This window comes from Acartia tonsa, chromosome 14, assembly GCF_053477335.1.
Source record: "Acartia tonsa isolate MP-2025a chromosome 14, ASM5347733v1, whole genome shotgun sequence".
In the NCBI taxonomy this organism is placed as follows: domain Eukaryota; kingdom Metazoa; phylum Arthropoda; class Copepoda; order Calanoida; family Acartiidae; genus Acartia; species Acartia tonsa.
In genome coordinates this window covers 42,437,615-42,458,066 of record NC_137273.1, presented here as the reverse complement: position 1 = coordinate 42,458,066, position 20,452 = coordinate 42,437,615, and the positions used below count along the sequence as shown (strand labels likewise).

The 20,452-nt window shown below is 33.0% G+C and overlaps 1 protein-coding gene across 1 annotated transcript in view; it reads right to left on the bottom strand.

Moving 5' to 3' along the window:
- Nucleotides 1-392: 392 nt before the first annotated feature.
- LOC145306247 (toll-like receptor Tollo) overlaps nucleotides 393-20,452 on the bottom strand; it is a 176,995-nt gene continuing 156,935 nt past the window's right edge. Inside the window, exons 15-24 of the mRNA XM_080148310.1 lie at nucleotides 16,595-16,714; nucleotides 16,150-16,361; nucleotides 14,531-14,641; nucleotides 9,502-9,552; nucleotides 7,975-8,128; nucleotides 7,560-7,670; nucleotides 6,556-6,706; nucleotides 2,900-2,979; nucleotides 2,437-2,607; nucleotides 393-1,226 (exon numbers count right to left, since the gene is read on the bottom strand). Of these exons, the coding sequence (XP_080004436.1) occupies nucleotides 591-1,226; nucleotides 2,437-2,607; nucleotides 2,900-2,979; nucleotides 6,556-6,706; nucleotides 7,560-7,670; nucleotides 7,975-8,128; nucleotides 9,502-9,552; nucleotides 14,531-14,641; nucleotides 16,150-16,361; nucleotides 16,595-16,714 (1,797 nt within the window). The 3' untranslated portion in view covers nucleotides 393-590. The remainder of the gene's footprint in view (nucleotides 1,227-2,436; nucleotides 2,608-2,899; nucleotides 2,980-6,555; nucleotides 6,707-7,559; nucleotides 7,671-7,974; nucleotides 8,129-9,501; nucleotides 9,553-14,530; nucleotides 14,642-16,149; nucleotides 16,362-16,594; nucleotides 16,715-20,452) is intronic.

Genomic DNA, 20,452 nt, shown 5'->3' with positions numbered 1-20,452 from the left:
CAAAAATTGTCCCTTAAGATCCCCTAAAGATTTAATTAAAAAGTAAACCTTATGATTTTTAGCCAAAGTATATAGGTACAAAAAAGGTTAAAATAAAAATATTACGATTTTTTAATAAATACAAAATGGTTAAAAATGCATAAAAAATTGCATCTATACGTTATTTTCGATTTTTAAAAAATTACATAGGATAAATTAACTAAACATACATTTATATAATTTTCTATACTTTATATGCTGTTTTAAAATCAAAATAAGCATAAAAAGCAATAATATATAATAATCTTTGGTATAAGAACTACCCTGAATTGCTAAAAAAAAAAAATTTTTAGCCTCAAAAACTAAAATTTTCCATTTATAATCAGAAGGATTCAAAATTATCATATTTTAAATTTTTCTTTTTTTTTCTTCAGAAAGTTCACTTTTTCTCACTTTATAATCATGATCGTAATTTTTTTTCTAAAATTTACAATATTAGTGTTTAGGTTTTCAATCACCTTTTTTTTTTGTTAATAATGCCCTTAATTAGGTTTTAAATTGTTTTAAATTTCTAAATATATAAAAATTCACTTTATCTTTATATGTATAACTTAATAAATTTTTGCACTAATATGCGAGTCTAGCGTTCTTCCGCCGTTGTGGTATAACTTTTGCTGTTGCAGGCCGCCGTTACCGGCCGCCAGCGTTAAATGCGTTTGCCGCAAACCCGCCGTGTTATGATGGACACCGCCGTTATGCAACAAAGTCGCCGTCGTACCGTTAATACCGTTGCCGTTCAGCATTGCCTGGTACTGTGAAGTTGGCACGGGTTGTAGGGTCGTTGTACCGTTATTACCGCCGCCATTAAGGATATTGCCGTTAAGCGGCGGTAAATGTGGAACCTCATAGATTGGCAGGGCATAATGTTGAATAGCCGAATTGCCGTTTCCGTTTACCGCCATCATAGTGCCGTTTAACGGCACCCCGGCGGTTGGAAAATGCTGTTGGGCGGCATGCATGTGGTGCAACGGCGGGCCCATGCTATCGCCGGGCGGCAGGAAAAAGCGCAGCTTTTCCCAAAACATTCTGTCCGTCCAACGGATGACGACGGAGGATTTGAGGGCTATGCGGAGGTCGGGATCCAGGTCGCGGGCGGGTATGTCACCCATCTGGATGATGATGGACCGGCCCTTCTGCTCGCGTAGCACATTGTGAAGGGCGGATTTCACGTCGTATCTGGTCCACTCCTAAAATATAAAAACCGTTAATTTACAGAGTTGGGGATAGTTGGTTATATAGAACACAATTGAGTATTTTTAAAAATGATGTAAGGATTTAATTTTAAGATTTACAGTATTTTAAAGTAATAAAGGTACTAAGAAAGAGAGGGAATGTCTGATTGAGCCAATAGGAGAATCGCATCGGAATTTACATTGGATCTCATTGGTTGAAATTATGTACACATTTTCCTACGAAGGCATGTTTTTTTTCATTTCATACATACATAAAAGTCAGCTGTTAACAGTATATTTTCTTAGTAGAAAGCTTTGCGGAATCAGAATTATTTGCCCAAAAATTTCGTTTACAATTTGAAAGCTTGAAACAAAGTTGGATTCTTAAAAAAAAGTTAGGCTGGCAACTCGCTGGTGAGGCAAAATTATTTTTGTGAAAAATCCTCCAAAATCGAATAAAAAAATTTACAAAAATGAAATAAAATCTTAAGAGGGTTATTAACATATGATTTTGTTTAATTTTTGTAGATTTTTAATGTGCTTTTGGATGATTTTTCACAAAAATAATTTTGCCTCACTATCGAATAGCGTGTCTATCATTTTTTAAGAATCCACATCAGCTTGAGTCGAAAGTAAACAATACTTTTGTCTGCTAGGAATGTTCTCTCTTAGATTTGACGAAAAAAGGGTTCAGAATATTCTTCTACTCTTCTATTTCTATTTTTAAAGTTAAATATATTTTTTTCTGGAAAAAAGAAGTTATATATTTTTAATTGGGTATTTAGTTCTGTTTTTTTCTTTAATTAAATAGTTTTATCTTAATTCTTAATAAATTGGTGTATTTTTTGTATAGTATCATTTAGCTAGTTAAGAATAGAATGACACAATTTTTAGTTCTTAAGAGATAAGACAATAGACGATAAATTTATAAACATCCCCAATGATGATAAACAAAATTAGAGTTATGTTTGTTAAATTATTGGTTTAAAAGTGTGGATGCTACTAGTGTTTTATAACCCACCAATCATCGCGGTTATAACCAATGTAATTTACTGTTTACATACAACATTGGATCGTTCATTAAACTAGTACCCAACGTTTTATATTCGTTTGCTGATAAAATTTGGGTACTTGTACTAAATTCTGATTGATTGATCCATTAAGTTAAGTGTCTAAACGTTTCAAGAGGTAATTATGTTTATCATCATTGGAAAAATTAAGTTACCTGAATAAGAAAATTCTTGCTGAGTATGACAATTGTCCTGCGGCTGGTGGCGACTGCGTCGATAATTGAGTCGGCGACATACGAGTTGCCGCTGCCGTTATGCGGGAAGTCGCGATAGTGCAGACATAAGTGGTGGCAAGGGTCGCCGCTTTCCAGTTCGGGGCTCAACACCTGCAAGAAAATAAAGGGCGTTTTATATTGTAAATCTTATAATAATAAAGTAACTGGATGTCTAGCTGTCTGTAGTGTAAGATCCCGTAATCGGGTGGACTGGTCATTATACAATTTCCAGGATAGTTATAGGAGTCCCGAAGCAGGTTTCAGGCTATTTGCAAATAGAGGGGGATATTTTAAACCACATAAGAACTAACTTCCCACCCCCTAGAAATGTAATTGCTTTATTAAAGAGTATAATTGTAATGTCTAGTGTTTAAAATCCGTCAAAAAGAAAGGAAAATTTTACCTGTGATACAAAATTTTCATCCTTTATGCTGTAGGCCACGTACGCGTCGTACATCTTTTCCCCTTCATCGCTGACTGGACCTATAATTAAAAATATAATTAAGTCTTCTTTTGGAGGTATTTAAAGCAAGTTAACATACTCTTTAACCCTTTGGTAACAGTGGGTCCTTATTTGTATGTGTTTAAGCAATTTATAGAGTTACATTACATGTTATTGTTGTTAACCCTTTCTTGATGACAAATAATATGTATTCAAAGACATAATTGTATTTTGAACAATAATATTTATCATTCAAAATATTATGTCAATTTTTGGATCACATTGCAAATCTAAAAATTTCTCTTTACCCTTCGTGGATGAAGAAGGTAGAAATTATAATAATTGCCTGTAATAACTATATTTACAGATTAATTTAGAATCCTATTTCCGTATGTCCTATATTACAAAAATGCAATACTTGATTTTGTCGTATTTTAAGCAATGTGTTAAATGCAGTATGATTGTTAATACTATATTTCATATATTATTGTTTAAAATACAATGATTTTCGAATAAATTCTCATTCTTGTTTTATTATCATGAGAATAAAAACTAAATTGGGGTCTTTCTTCTTCAGCTTTGGAAAATCTAATTTTGTAGTTTTATTTTGTTCCATTATTCTAGTTTTATAGCCTAGTTCATTTAATCCAATTTTTATGGTAGGCAGTAAGATTGACTGAGCACAGTTCACTGGAAGAGTTTTTGAAATAAAATTATTTGCAATTGAATTCTGATATTTGCTTTTCAATGTTTGATGGATAGCTTTCCGCGTTTAGTAAAATGGGGTATTCCTATCCAGTTTTTTGTTTAGGTATGAATATTTCTTATACAAAACATGATTTTTTAGTATGGCTCAAAAACGGTTCTGATAAAAATATGACAGTGATTTTTTAAATCCAAAAAATCTTCTAAAGAACTGTGGGGAAACGAAAACCGCCTTTTCTAACTGCGTAGGAAAATATTGTCCAATGTTTATAGTTTTCCCCCCCTTCACACTTTGTATACTTAATATATATTTAGATCAGAGAGAGAGTGAGCGAGAGAGAGAGAGAGCGATAGAGAGAGAGAGAGAGAGAGAGAGAGAGGGGACAATGGGCTGTTAATTATACTAGTCCCCAAAGTTTTATAATAACTATTACTTATTCCTAACAACTTTGGGGACATTGGTGAATTTTGAATAGTTAGTTTATGAAGATGAATTTTTCAAACGTTTTACTAATTTTAAACTACAGAAGGGGTAATTTGTGTATCATCAATGGGGATGTACAATGTACATCAATTTATCGGCCATTGTCTTATCCCTTTATATCCATGGTATTTAGAAAGATAGTTGAGGATATAAAAGGGTAAATAAACTGTGGCTATTGCCAACTTTAAGAAGATATTCATCCAATATAAATGGATAAAGAAAATAATGGCTTAGTAAAATGTCATAAAAGTTCCCATTAACATTATGGGACAATCCATCAGCGATTTTTATCAATTTGGATAATATGAATTTCTGGTAATGGTATCCAAAGTTTTATAAGCTTATTGTTTGGGTACTTATTCTTCAGAAGGGGAAATTTTGTTTTTCATCATTAGGGATGTACTGTATATTAATTTATTGTTTATTGTCTTATCCCATAAGATCCTTGAATGTTCTTGACTTTAACTATCAAAGTCTCCCCCCCCCCCCAACCTCTCAAAATCTTGGAAAAGGGATAGATAATAATACCCTAAGATTCTAATTCATTTGAAATTTAAAATATGTAAATAATGAGGATGTAAGTGATATAGATTTAATATTTGGATAGATTACTGTTGAAAAAATCTAGAATGGAATAAAAATATTAACTGTTTGAATGAATTAAATTGGCTGAATTTTATTACTTTCCCAAATTAAGTCTACCCTTATACCCAGGGATCAAAAAGGAATAAGACAATAAATTGAATGACAATATCATAATGATAAACAAAATTAGCCCTTTTGTAGATCAGAACCATTGGGTGAAAAGTATGGAAACTAAAGTACCCAAAGTTTTACAGCCAAGGAGTTTTAAAACTAAGGGTACCTAACCAATTTACAGTCCAATGTCCCCTCCCTCCCTGCTGAAACCTCTCTGTGAAGCAGTCTCTTAATCCACTTCAAAATATTCAATAAGGAATAAGAGTTTGGGGGGTAGGGGAGGGGTGTGCACCCGTAATTTTTACTAAAAAAAATCTTTCATTATCCCAAATTGTAATATTAGGTTCACAATTTCTTAGGGATCACGTAGAAAAGACAATGGATGATAAATTGATATAGAACAAAATTACCCTTTACAGATTTAAATATTTAGTTGAAAAGTATGAACATTTCTAGTTTGGAACCAAAATCAAAGTTTTGGGGCAATTACAGGAATCTAAAGGGATAAGACATTTGCCGATAAATTGATGTATATCCCCAATGATGACACACAAAATTATTCCTTCTGTAGATTAAAATTAGTTGTTGAAACGTTTCAACACTTAACTTTATAAACCATCCAATCATAATTCAGTAAAAGTCCCAAAAGTTGTTAAGACGACGAATTAGAAAGAGTTATTATAAAACTTTGGGGACTAGTGCATTAAACAGCACATTGTCCCCTCTCTCTCTTTAAAAGTTTTGGGTAACAAGAAATTCAGAACCATGCCTGAAAATTAACTATGAAACTCCTTGGTCTTTGGTCAGACCAGAAGTCTGAAATTCTTGCCAATATCAGGGAAAAGAGGATATAGGTTTTGTTTTAAAAAATCTCTCAATGAAAATTAACATATTTTTCTCCTTGTGTAAGTAAAAATTATTGGTTGAACCAAGAAATCAATAAAAATATCCAAAGTTTTAAACCCAACTAATGATATAACTTTAAGAACTAATATAATTTACACTCCAATGACCCCTCCCTCCTTCCCTGGATTTGTGAAATATTTGGTGCCAATTTTGAATAACAATATTAATATTAAGTTAAGGGAAGAAATCTAAAGGGATAAGACAATGGCCAATGAATGAGGTAAATCTCGAACGATGATACACAAAATTACCCCTTCTGTAGATTAAATATAGTTATTGAAACGTATGGATACTCAACTTAATGAACCAACAAATCAAAATTTATTAAAAGTCCTTAAAGTTGTTGAAACGACGAATAGATAACGTTATTATAAGAAAGGAGAAAATAGTTTTTTATCTTTTAGTGTCCTATTCCCCCCGTTTAATAAGTTTGATGTCCATTATGACAAGACATTTCATAAGATTTGCATAAAATCTTATCAAAATTTTCATATTCTTAAATTTTCATAATTTCAAGCTTTTTAAAAGAGGTTTTATATGAGAATATTTAGCGTATTTTATTAGAAGATTTACTTTATAACTCAATTTGTCCGTCTGTCTGTCCGTTAATCTGTAATTCTGAAGTTGTAGCCTTTTAGGGAAAAATTGTCAGCATTTAAGTTTCTAACAAAGACATTATTTTTTGATCAGTTCGTTCATCCAGTAGGAGGGGGGGGGGGTCCTTATTTCAAACAGCTATAAATTTCACTTTATTAGAGTTCATGATAATTTGGTGTAAGATCCATTAGTAAAGTTTTAATTTAATAAAACAATTCAATCCTACCTGAGGCACAGAGCCTGACGCCCCAGTGGGAGAAGAGCCAGACCTTGATCTCCAGCCTGTAGTAGGTCAGCACGCCCAACCCCACGGCTAGCACGGTTAGCACGCTACACAGCACTATGATTACGGGAAGGTGTTGGGCCAGTGATCCCATCTGAAATAGATAGATAGATAAAGAGATGGATAGATAGATAGATTGATAGATACACAGATAGACAACTGTCAGCTCGCTGCACAGCACTATGATTACAGGTAGGTGCTGGGCTAGTGATCCCATCTGAAATAGATAGATAAAAAGATAGATAGTTGGATATATATATGGATAGATATAGACAGACAGACGGTAAACACACTGCACAGCACTATGATTACGGGAAGGTGTTTGGCTAGTGACCCCATCTGAAATATATATTTAGATAGATAAAGAGATGGATAGATAGATATATAAATAGATAGATAGATAGACAGACAGACAGACGGTCAACACACTGCACAGCACTATGATTACGGGAAGGTGTGATCCCATCTAAAAAAATAGATATATAGATAGACAGACAGATAGATAGACAGATAGATAAGTAGATAGATAGATATATAGATAGATAGATAGATAGACAGATAGATAAGTAGATAGATAGATATATAGATAGATAGATAGATAGAAAGATAGAAATTATTCTGGTACCCAAAGTTTAATATGGAAATTTTCATTCATTAGCCTAATACTTTGGACACTTTTCAAACCAGTAATTTCAATTTAGGAGGGGTATCATCTTTGGAGATGTATATGAATTTATCCTCCATTGTCTTATCCCTTAAGATCCCTGAATTATGAGTCTTTATGTTGATACAATAACTACATAAATACCTGTATACTAGTAATTGTATCCGTGAAAGATGTGATATCAATATCCGGTATATTGCCGGATATATAGACCGGTTTTCCGGTTATAATGGCCGGATATCTGGATTTAAAGACCGGATATCTAGATATAATGCATATATACCTGTATGCTAGTAATTGTATCCGTGAAGGAGCATTCCAGATTTTCCACAACATATCTTGATATGGAGCCACTGTTGTTGCGGTAGCAACCAACTTCACTTGCGTCCGGTACCTGTAATAATAGTATTGTGTAAGAATTGTTCTATAGACTTCAAACCTTGTAAAAGGATTTATTTAACAATTAGTTATAATCTGGAACTAAGTATTTTCAAATTGTCATATAAACATAGTTTGTGGAGTCCTAGAACGATTATTTATACAGTTTTAGCTACAAACATTTAAAAAATTAATAATATCCTAATTTATGGATATAATTGCTGGATATCCGGATATAATGGCCGGATATCCTGATATAATGACCGAATATCCGGATATAATGACCGGATATCCAGATATCTACTGTACATAAAACTTACCCTAGATCTATGTTCCTGCAGCCAGGCAGAGAACTCCCTGACCGTGTGGCACTCGCAGGTCCATGGGTTGCCGGCCAGCGTCACCTCCACCAGGTACGGGTTCTGGCGCAGGGTGAAGTGTCCGGGAAACGTTACCAGCCGGTTGTTGTCCAGTCTAGAGAAAAAGCACAAGATTAGTCTTCATAAAAGCCTATTCCATTGGAAATGAAAAAGCTTGGTGTACTTTATGATATTTAAAATTTTGAAAATTAAACAAAAAACAGCTAAGATACTCAAATTTGGATACATTCGACAATTTGACCTAAACAGCGTCTTTTTTGTCATTTACTATAAAGAGGGTAAATGTTTTCGCTTCATTCCGTAAAGTTAGGTGCAAGCTTTCAGTCAAATGCGTTTATTAGGTCAAGCTGATCTTAATTATAACCAAATCCATACTATGACTTAAATAACCCTCTTATCCTCCCCCATTCCACCAAACAAAAAATTGGGAGGTCGAAAAAAAAAAACTAAATGTTGATAAAAAAGGAAAATGTCCATAAAATTGAGCTGGGTTGTAAAATATGAGGCGAAACAGTGTTGAATTCCTAATGAAGTGCAAAAAAAAACTTTCTCGCCGCCATTCACTGGGGCCATAAATATTTAAAAAGATAGATAGAGGGAGGGGGGGGGGAGGATTTGTGTGAGATCAGGGAGGTAGGGGAAATTGGGTACCCTGGTACCCAAAATTTTTCGAATATATTCCCCCCATTCGTTGGCTTCGAAAACTTTGGGTACTTTTAAAATTTTTTGATTTAAACTTGCACAATGCAGAGTCCATCATTTTCATCCGATGCAAATAATTTACAATTTACAATAGGAATAATTTTCTTTTATCATCGATTAGGATGTACATCAATTCATCCACCATTGTCTTATCCCTTTAGATCCCTGGTGTGAAAAGAGATTGTGAAATGTTTTAGATTTTTGGCAATAAAATATGTATCATAATGTATTGTGTATTCAAAATGTATCTCTTTTTTATTTTGTCATATTATGCTTTTTTATCCAGGGAGGGAGGGAACATTGGGCTGTTTATTACACAAGTCCCTAAAGATTTATAGTTTTCATATTCGTTGGCTTAGGAACTTTGAGGACTCTTGTTGAATTTTGATTGGTTGGGTAATTTTGTTTATGATCATTGGGAATATATATAAATCTATCGGCCATTGTATGAACCCTTTAGATAACTCTGTTTTATCTCATACTAGTGGCTGCGCCCTTAGCATCCAGGAGCTCTGTATTCAAATGAGGCAGAAAACAGCATTAAACCATCCCAATACACTACTTGACGCTTCCCCCATAACCCAAAAATAACCCAAACGGTTAAGTAGTTAGAGTGATTATTAACAGACAAACTACTTTTTGAAATGCAAGAGATACATAACGCTTTTTCAAACTTATTTTCATTTAAAAATCAAAAAAATTTCATCATATTTCTACTTACTTAAAAATTGCTACAAACATATCAAATATTAAAAAATCACTCACCTCAAAATTTCCAAGGACTTCAGATGGGAAAACGTATTCCATTCGATGTAACTGAAAAAATAATAAAGTATTAAAAAACAATAACATTAAACTCATATACAGTAAAAATAAGATATGTGAAAGGCATAAATAATAGCCTAAAACCATTACGGGGGCGATGTGAAGCTTCCCATAAAAAGAAAACTCAATCGGTTGAAGCGTTATCGAAATCTTAGGCTTCAGTAAAAACCTTACTACTTTATATAATAGGACAGGATATAATGAGTTCTTGAAAAGTTGAACGTACTAACAGACAGACAGACTAACATAATAAGAGTTGCTACACTTGTAACCATATGTCTATGTGTATGTGTGTGTGTGTGTGTGTTTGTGTGTGATATATGAGGGATCTTAAGGGATAAGACAATGGACGATAAATTGATGTACATTCCAAATGATGATAAACAAAATTATTCTTGAAAAGCTTGGACACTAATATTTTGGAAATTTTTATAAAAAAAGTACCCAAAGTTTTTAAGGCAACCAATAAGATAACGTGGCCATAAAAACTTTGGGTACCAGCATAATTTCCAGTCCAATATCCCCTCCCTCCCTAGTATTATATACAGACTGTAAGAAAAATGTAGAATCTAATTATAGCTACTTATAGTACCAGTATAACTTTGGGTACCAGTGTAATTTACAGTACAATGTATCCTTCCTCCATGGTATCATATATAGACTGTGTAAGAAAAGTATAGAATCTAATTACAGCTACTTATAGTACCAGTAAAACTTTGGGTACCAGTGTAATTTACAGTCTAATGTCCCCTCCTTCCCTGGTATTATATACAGACTGTGTAAGAAAAATGTAGAATCTAATTACAGCTACTTATAGTATCAGTAAAACTTTAGGTACAAGTGTAATTTCCAGTCCAATGTCTCCTCCCTTCCTTATGGTATACTAGCGGCTACGCTCCTAGAGGCCTCTAGGGGCACTTGAGGAGGGTGGAGTCGAATTTGATAACCCAATTTTTTATTTAGATTTTAAAAGAAAAAGTAAAAAAAAAATTTTGGGGGGTGGAATTTTTTTTTTTGGGTGGGGAGCCTGAGGTGCCTCCCCCCCCCTCATTTCTAATTTTATTAAAAAAAAATTTTTGGGGGGTTTTTTTTCCCGGTTCAGCGTATAGCGAGATCCTTCGGTACAAACAAATACACAAACACACAAACAGACATCCTGTTACTTTAGTATAAGGATACAGACTGTGTAAGAAAAGTGTAAAATCTAATTACAGCTACTTATAAGGGGTTATAATCAAATTATAAGGAACATTTACCAATAGTATTTATACACTTTTTTATAGTAGCAAAGCTACTCTATAATTCATAATGTATGTCCGCCCGTCAGTCAGTCCGTAACGCTATAGGGGAAATGTAATTTTCTCAGCTACTATTAAAGGTAGACTGCTGAATTTTTTTGTAAAGATTCTCTATATTACTGAGCATCCAATATATACTTTACTTTGTCCGTCGGTCTGTCAGTTATGCTACAAAATAAAATTATTAAAAAATTTTAAAAATACGTGAGAAAGGTTTCGTGATTACTTTTTCCAATATGTTTCAATTCTTGATTATGGCAAATCATCATTACTCTTAAAATTTCTTGGGGTTTTATATGCCCTTCTTAAACATCATTATATGTGATCATATATGATAAAAAAAACCCTTTATTAACAGTGGTTTTTTGTCATCCTTGTTTTTTTCTACATGTTACTTTTTAATTACATTTCTTTACACTCTCATTTTCTTATCCTAACTTTTTGCTAGTAATCATTATATCTATTTCTAGTGTTAGATTACAGACAATTTTCCCCGAATATTAAAATAAAAATAAAAAAAATTATTACAAGTTTTGTTAGCACGGGCTTTCAGCCTCTCGAAACTGGTTTTAATCTTTTTTTACTTTAACATCTGCGTAAAGCTGTCTAAAATACAATGCGATAAAAAAATTCTTTGTTTTAGAGAAAAAAGTAAAAAGGCTTGTTACATATTTTGTAAGTATAACATACAATTTCAAGTAAAAAGAGAATTTTAAATATAAAATGTTAAGAAATTTAAAATATATCTTACATAGGGACAAGGAGGATTATGTTAAAAGGTTGCAAAGCTTTTTAAAATATTAAAAATGATTAGGACATAGAGAGAGAGAGAGAGAGAGAGAGAGAGAGAGAGAGAGAGAGAGAGAGAGAGAGAGAGAGAGAGAGAGAGAGAGAGAGAGAGAGAGAGAGAGAGAGAGAGAGAGAGAGAGAGAGAGAGAGAGAGAGAAGAGGACAGAAGTGAAGGGGAGATAACTGGTGAAAAGTGAAGGGGAGGGAAGAGAAAAGGAGAGAAAGGGAAGAGAAAAGGAGAGAAAGGGAAGAGAAAAGGAGAGAAAGGGAAGAGAAAAGGAGAGAAAGGGAAGGGGATTGAAAAAAGGGAATGGAAATATCGAGCAGGGGAGATGAGAGAAGGAAAGGGAAGTAAAGGGTAAAGTTAGAAAAAAGGTGAAAAAAGAGAAGAAAAGGGGAGGGAAAAGAAGGGAAGAGAAGTCAGAAAAAAGAGAAGGGGAGAAAAAAAGAGAGATAACCAAATATAAAGCATCGCTTCTGGACATACTGACCAAAGAAACTAAAGGATCAAATATAGTTTTGCTAGTTTTGCTACTAAAAAAAACATTTTAAGATATAAGCTGTATCCTATTCCTGCTATCGAATGCTTTATTGTGAGCATCGTTACCGACAGACATACTGACAAAAGAACATAAAGTATAATTTATAGAGTAGTTTTGCTACTAAAAATAAATTTTAAGATATAAGGTATCCAATGCCTACTTGTAAGATAAAGTAAAATAAGTACTCTCAAGTCCTCTTTCAAACTTTGCGAAATAAAAGGACTGGAATATTGTCAAAAAATTGAAAAGAATTGTTAAATAACACGAAAAATGAATTCTTGTTCATCCATCCCATTTTTGAGATATAACCCTTTGTTTCAGCTATATTTTAGACCATTGCCAGTAGAGCTAATTTGTAAATAATGAGCTTTAGGTCTGTTAACTTCTTGTTTTTGGAAGTTTTTTATGCAACTGCAGTTGTCAACAAAGAAATATGGAGTATTTTCGGCTTTTTCTCTAAACCCTTACTTAACCTAACCTAAATTCCATCTTTGAAATAAAAGTTTGTTTATGGTCTATTTTTTATTAATTAAATCCTATTACCTACAACCCTGCTCTAGTGCTGTAGTTTGACCTACCCCCTAATCCCTGCGAGGGCTCTTGTGTGTTGGTAGTTAGTGGGCCCAGTGGGAATACTTTAAATATGACATACCAGGATTTTTGGCCCTATATCAGCAGGAGCTATAAACCCTTACTTGACCTAACCTAACCTAGATTCCATTTGGCCTATCCCCCTAATCCCTGCGGGGGCTCTTGTGTGTTGGTAGTTAGTGGGCCCAGTGGGAATACTTTACATATGACATGCTAGGACCTCTAAACCCTTACTTGACCTAACCTAACCTAAATTCCATTTGACCTATCCCTCTAATCCCTATGGGGGGTCTTGTGTGTTGGTAGTTAGTGGGCCCAGTGGGAATACTTTACATATGACATACTAGGACCTCTAAACCCTTACTTGACCTAACCTAACCTAAATCCTATTACCTACAACCCTGCTCTAATGCTGCTAGCCTGGCCTATCCCCGTAATCCCTGCGGGGCTCTTGTGTGTTGGTAGTTAGTGGGCCCAGTGGGAATACTTTACATATGACATACTAGGAATATAGAGAAGGATATCTTTACAATGGATATTTGTTCTAAAAAACAAATTAGAGTGAGGAAGATTGAAATCTTATATTGTTTGTCTGAGCCAACAATCGTGGAATTAAAAATGTCTTGGGGATGGTATTAGGCTATTTTCATAAGGCAACATGTAGAGAAAGAAAAAGAAAGAAGAAGAAAGAGAGAGATAAAGAAAGAGAGAGAGAAAGCGAGATAGAGAGAGAGAGAGGGAGAGAGAGAAGAGAGAGAGAGAGAGAGAGAGAGAGAGAGAGAGGGAGAGAGGTAGAGAGAGAGAGATTAGGAAAGAGAATAAGAGAAAAAAAAGAAAAACCAAATTTGAATTATTTTTTTTCAGAGAACCAAAATTTAACATTTTTATTTTCAGTTTTTTTCCCTGTCCGTAAGAAAAAGTGGTAAGGTGTTCTTTTTATATCGCAAAGATTTACCAAAAAAAACAACAATTTGTAAGAGAGGGAGGGCACATTGAGCTGTTTATTACACTAGTCCCCAAAGATTAATAATAACGTTTTCTTATTCGTTGTATCAACAAATTTTATCGTTTGGTTTATTAAGTTGAGTGTACAAACGTTTCATCCACTAATTATAGTCTAAAAAAGGGTAGTTTTGTGTATCATCATTGGGGATGTACATCATTTTTTTTGTAATTATGGAGGCACGTATTTTAGAACAGTAAAGTAATACCATTGGGTAGTAAGAATAACTCTGCAGTGCGTGAAAAATGGTATAAAACAAGAATAGTTTTTTTTTGCATCGTGTAAAAGACAGCTTTCCACGGATTAATTCCAGTTTGTGTCATTTATTTTTTTTGATTCATTACTCAAGAAAAATTGTCTATAATACGATACGGCACTTGATTTTTCAGTATGACTCTAATCAATCGGATATTATTAAAAAACAATTAAAAGACTAAAACTTGTAAAAAAAAATATTTCCGTATTGCTTCGAAACCGATTAATATCCACTGGATTAAAACAAGTTCTGAGCAATACTGAAAACATCGTGTATCGTATCATGTTATAGTCAATTTTCCACGAATAATGATATAAAAGTATGAAATACCAGATTTGTTAACCCAATCAATCTAATAATTTATCATTCTACTAAATGTGAAAAGCTGTCTGTAATGCGATTCGACTAATAACTATTAAAAAACTGGCCGTTTTGAGACCTTATGGGACACACATACTCCAACTACTCAAGTATACAATAAAATACTTACTTTATAAGGTTATACTGTAGATAGAGAACTTTTAGCCCGTACAGGGTGTTGAACTCATGACCCTCTAGCCGCTCAATACGATTGTCCTCCAAGTGGAGCTCTTGAAGTAACCTAAAATTAAAATAAACATCATTGGTTGAAAAGTTTAAATAACCTAATAACCATTAATTAAAGTCCCCAAAGTTTTTAAGCCAACAACTGAGAGAACATGTTTATTAAACTGGCGAAACTTTCCAAATATATGGGATCTTAAGGTATAAGACAATGGACGATAAATCTTTGTTCAACTCCCAATAGTGATAAGCAAAATTACCCCTTCTGTATACTGAAATTCAGACAATGCAAGTTTGCATAACCTAATCAACCATTCATTAAAGTCCCCAAAGTTTTTTAAGACAACAACTGATAGAACCTGGCGAAACTCACAGCATATTAGGGATCTTAGGGAATAAGGCAATGGACGATAACATGATGTAAACCCCCAAATTAAAATAAAAAAACTACCCATTTTGTAAACTAAACTTATAAGTGAAAAAATTAGGCACTGCATCTTATAAAATCAATTCATCCCTTAAATAAAAGATTATAGAGTAGCTGCGCTACTTACAAAATGTAAAGCAGACACAAAATCCTTTTAATATATTACAAAACTTTATAAGAAGAGATTTTAAAATACAAAACGAACAAGTTAAGATAAAGGGGACGCTACAGTACGGGGACACGTAAATATATTAATACATAAAGTAATATGATGTCTATCTATTTGTACCAAAGGATCTCGTTAACCGCTGAACCGATGTGGTTCTGCTTTACAAAGTTTCTTCTCATAGGTCCTGGGAAGGTTTATAACTATATTGGGGCTAGGTTACCACCACCCCTCAAGGGTATTTAAGACCATAAGTAGCATTAAAATATTAATAAAAATATAAAAATGTTAAATAAAAAAGAACACTCACTTTTTCATTGAGCAAAAAATGAAACACAAACAATAAACAAATTAAAATTCTCAAATGATTATCCGTTTCCTTGGAAAAAGGTAGATATAGTTGTATGTTTGTCTTTTCTAAAAGTTGTTTCAAAATTTATCTAAAGATTTTAAGCTATGACCCCCCTTTCTAACGTTTTGATTGCAATAGTGTGACTTTGATTCCGCAAGTATTCAACAATAGCAAGTACTTATATTAAAACGCAACAGAATGTCTATCTGTCTATATTACGAAGGATCTCACTAGTCACTGAACAAATATGGTTCTCCTTTACATTGTTTATAACTATTTTTTGGAGAAGAGTATAAAAACGCAAGGTTTAATTTCATAATTACAAAACTTATAGAATAAATTTCAAGAACTTTCCAAAAAATCTTCAAAATGTAAATTGTATAAAAAGAAGCTTTTAAATCTAATGTAAACTATTCCCAGTACGTTTTGTAAGAGGTTTAATATTTCAATAAGTTTAAAGAAAGTGAAAAATAAGATAATGTTTCTCTTTTTAGTAAAAACAAGAAAAAATATGTGCAAAAATAGCGAAGAATATTATGCAAAGAATCAAATATATTTATATATTTAACGTACATACCGTTAAATAAGAAAAGTACTGCTTTAAAAGTCAAATATACTTACTGTAGCCCATAGAAGGTATAATTTAGAACCGCCTCGATGTTGGAACCATTGAGGAACAGGGTCTTAAGCTTCTTCCTGCCAATGAACGAGTGGCTGCTGAGGATGGGGAAGTGGTTACCGTGCAGATACAGCTCCGTAGCGTCCATGGGAATGGCAGTCGGTGGTTCCGTGAGATCGCTGGCCGCGCAATCAACAATGTTCGTTTGCCAACTCTGAATTAAAGGAATTTGAGGGTAAAATTTGGTTTTATGTACAGTTGTATAACATCTGTCTGTCTGTCTGTCAGTCTGTCTATCTATCTGAATGTCTGTCTGTCTGTCTGTTTGTCTGTCTATCTATATATCTGTCTATTACGGGATATCCGGCCATTTACACCGGATATCCAGCATTAGAAACCCTATCCCTGCGGACTCACCTGAGCCCCAATGAAGATAAACAAATTTACCTGATCATGGTAACAAGTGCAGTTGTCAGGACACGTCATCTCGCAGTCGCAAGCATCAAAATCGCAGCAATGGCACAGCTCGAAACAGTGCGCCTTGTACTGACACAGGAAGTCGTTCGACTGAAAAAAAAATACGTTAGATAAATAGATCTACTATTACTTGAATCTTACACCAGATTATCAGTACTTGTAGCTGGCTAAGATGACGACCCCCCTCCCCCATCTTCCCCTACTGGATGAAAAAACTGACCAATAAACAATGTCCATCCACGTAAATTCTATGTCCATTGATAAATAGATAACTAGTTAATTGAAATAGATATTTTACTTAGTAGTAATGTTTTTTTTGTCTGTAGCTTAAGATCTCAGTAACTGCTGAACCGACAGAGTACTGCTTCTTAGAAAATATATAGATACAAGTCCTGAGTTGGATTAAAGCTATTTCTTGGCGGGTGGGACACCTCCACTAACCCAAATTTTATTATGGAAACACATACAATAATCATAGAGTAGCTGCTCTTACTCTACTTACAAAAGTTATAAATAGGTAATTATAAGTATTTCACCAAAATTAGTGATTACTAAAAGTTACTAAAAACAAATAATTAATACATCGTTAATGGCAAAAAGTTTTATTACATGGTAAAGGGGTAATTAAAAATTTTTAATATATTTTTTAGGGGAAAATATCATAAGAATATTATTATGTCGATATTATAGCAGCCATGATCACTTTACTTAAAACACATAGTCGTTAAAATTGTCTACAAGGACATATAACCATGTATAAATATCTATTTTTAAAGTAACCTCATTACTTCAAGTTTAATTTAACTTGCAACATTTTATAACCATACATCCAAAGGTGGGGGTAGAGGTGTGTTTGCCCCCCTCAAAATTTAAAACCCATGAACATATTTAAAAATACATTAAAGAACCCCCCTAAAACCTTTAAAAACCCTTATTTTAGCCCCCTGAAATAAAAAGCTTGGACTTCTCTTTAATCGTAAGTACTCTGTTTTTAGACCTCACTAAGGCGTTTGATACAGAGTCAAACGCTATACTAAAATCAAACTGCTCATAAAGATTACTTCTATTTTGTAGGTCTACTAACGCTTATATAAGTTAAACTATTTTGGAACTAATCAAATTCTAAAGTTGGGGTTTAATAGGAAATTAAAGTATTTACATAAAAATTGTATTAAATATTTAATTTCTTATTGTTAATTTAGGCATGTTAGAACTGTCAATTCGATTTCAAACTTGGCATGGTGATTCCTGAAACATTTAGGTACGATTTAGAAACCGTCGCAACTCTGTAATCGTTACCAGAATGTCCGTGCGTCTATTTAAAATGGGTTGATTTTTTATCTGATTGGAATACTGATTCCTAGGACAAGAAAGTACAATGTTATAAGCGAAGCATCTTTATAATTAGGTCCCAAAAACAAAAGTATGTCTTAAAACAGTATATTCAATTTAAAAAATATGCAACAAATTTGTTTAAACTTATACATTTATATTAAGCTTATTCAGTTTTGACACCTTACAATTGTTTTTGTTCGTTTGTCCTCCCGTTTTAGAGCTTAGCTTTTATGGATGTTTTCATCCTTGTTTTTGCACATAATTATTGAACTACATGCCTAGTGAACCAAGTCTTAATTTCTAGCTACTCTATATTTCATCAATCAATTTGGAGGATTAGATAACTAATTTAAGAAACTGTTCTAATGTCCATAGTTTCATTTAAACTAGAGACTACATTCCTAACATTTTGTAAGGAGTAAGAAAGAACAGAAATTAACCTAAAACCATCCCAAGACTTAAATCTAAAACTAAAACAGCCATCTTGGGACCAATATGAAGCTTCTCTGTAGTGGAGAACTAAATCGGTTCAGTAGCTTTCAAAATTTTAAGATACATATAACCTTAACATTATAGAATATGAACTGAAAAACATCACTAATCATAAAAAAAATTAACTAAAAGGACAATAAAAAAAACAAAAAACTTGAAAACCAAAAAAATCGTCTTAATCAAAAAGTCCTTTATTCCATCACTAATTTAAGTTATGCTATTCATTAAATAGATAGATACCATACAAAATTACCATTGATTAATGCATCAAACAGCAAAACACCCATTGTTATTATAGAAAACCAGTTTTATTATGTGAAACTAGTTTTTTTTATGTAATAACTGTAGACGTTTTAGGGATCTTAAGGAATAAAATTTGATGTACATTCCCAATGATGATATGCACAATATTACCCTTCTGTAGATTAAAAGTATAAATTGAAAGTTTGGAAACAGCTGGTTAATGAACCAACCAATCGCAACGTAATAAAAGTACCCAAAGTTTTCAAGCCAACGAATAGGATAACGTGATTATAAAGCTTTGGGTACTAGTGTAATTAACAGTACAATGTCCACTCCCTTCCTTGGACATTGAAAAAGGAACCTACAGCTACTATTTGATTAGAAAGAATGTTTTTGCTCAAAAACAGCCGCTACACATTCATGTTAGTGCGACCTATTCCAACTATTTGTTTGCCAGAATGTTCATGTCTGTCCCTGCGACGAATGCAGAAAAGTTGTGTGTTGTCCTTAAACTTGTAATTTGGTAGAAATTACAAGTTTCCACTTTGCGGGATCGATATATTATCCACTTGGATGTTGCACCAGATTTTCATGTACTCTGATAAAGGCTAGCAGCTGGCTAAAATAACGATGTTATAACCACCCCCTTTACCCCATCCTCTCCCCTCCTACTGGATGAACGAACTGACCAATAAAAGAGATCTATGTAAGCAACCTTAACAACAGTTTTCTCCACGAATATCCTATATCCACTATTTGGGGGATAGGATAAGGCACTTGAAAAAAGTATTTGAGTATTTTTCTGACTAATCAGGGAGAGAGGGGATATTGGGCTGTTTATTACACTAGTCCTCAAAGTTTTATAGTAATGTTTTCTTTTTCGCTGGCTCAACAACTTTGTCATTTAATTTTGATTATTTGTTTCATTTAGTTGAGTGTCCAAAAGGTTTAACCACTAATTGTAATCTACAGAAGGGGTAATTTTTGTATTATTATTTGGGATGTACATTAATTTACCAGCCATTGTCTTATCTCTTTAGATCCCTGCTGACTTTTACTTTATTAATTTCTATTGGAAATAATATTATCAGTTCATGCATGGTATTGAGCTTAAAAAAAATTAAAGTAAGGGGTGGATGCAAACTCCACTAAAATAAAAGTCGGTTAGCGAGATATTTAGCTATACACATCCTGTTACTGTTATATAAAAATTTAGAACATGATAAAAAAACGCAGATTTTTTATCCAAATTCCAGCTCATTATTTATTAATGCAAAAATTTTACCACATCATAATCATAGTTTGTTTAAATTATGTAATTTTTTAGTATGAAAATCAACTTTTAAGTAATAAGATACTTTACTTTTTCTTTACATTTACTGAATATGCACTGAAGTTTATTATAATTATATATACGTTTTTTATCTATTAATCTTTATCTTAAAAAAACACATATTAAAATCCTTGACCCCCCCCCCCTCCTTAAAAAAATAAACTTTTACTATAATAGGTTTTTAATTGTTTTAATCATTGGGGTGAGCTGACCCTATTTCTACATAATCATGGAGAAAAGGGATAAGTAAATCTACATAAAAAATTTACTAATAACATTAAACTAAATGTCAATATAACGCTATTTAGTTTGAAAGGATATTTTTATAAAAAAAACGTAAAAGTTTGTCATTAAATATATTAAGGGATAAGACAATGGAAGATAAATTAATGTACATTGTACATCCCCAATGATGATAAACAGAA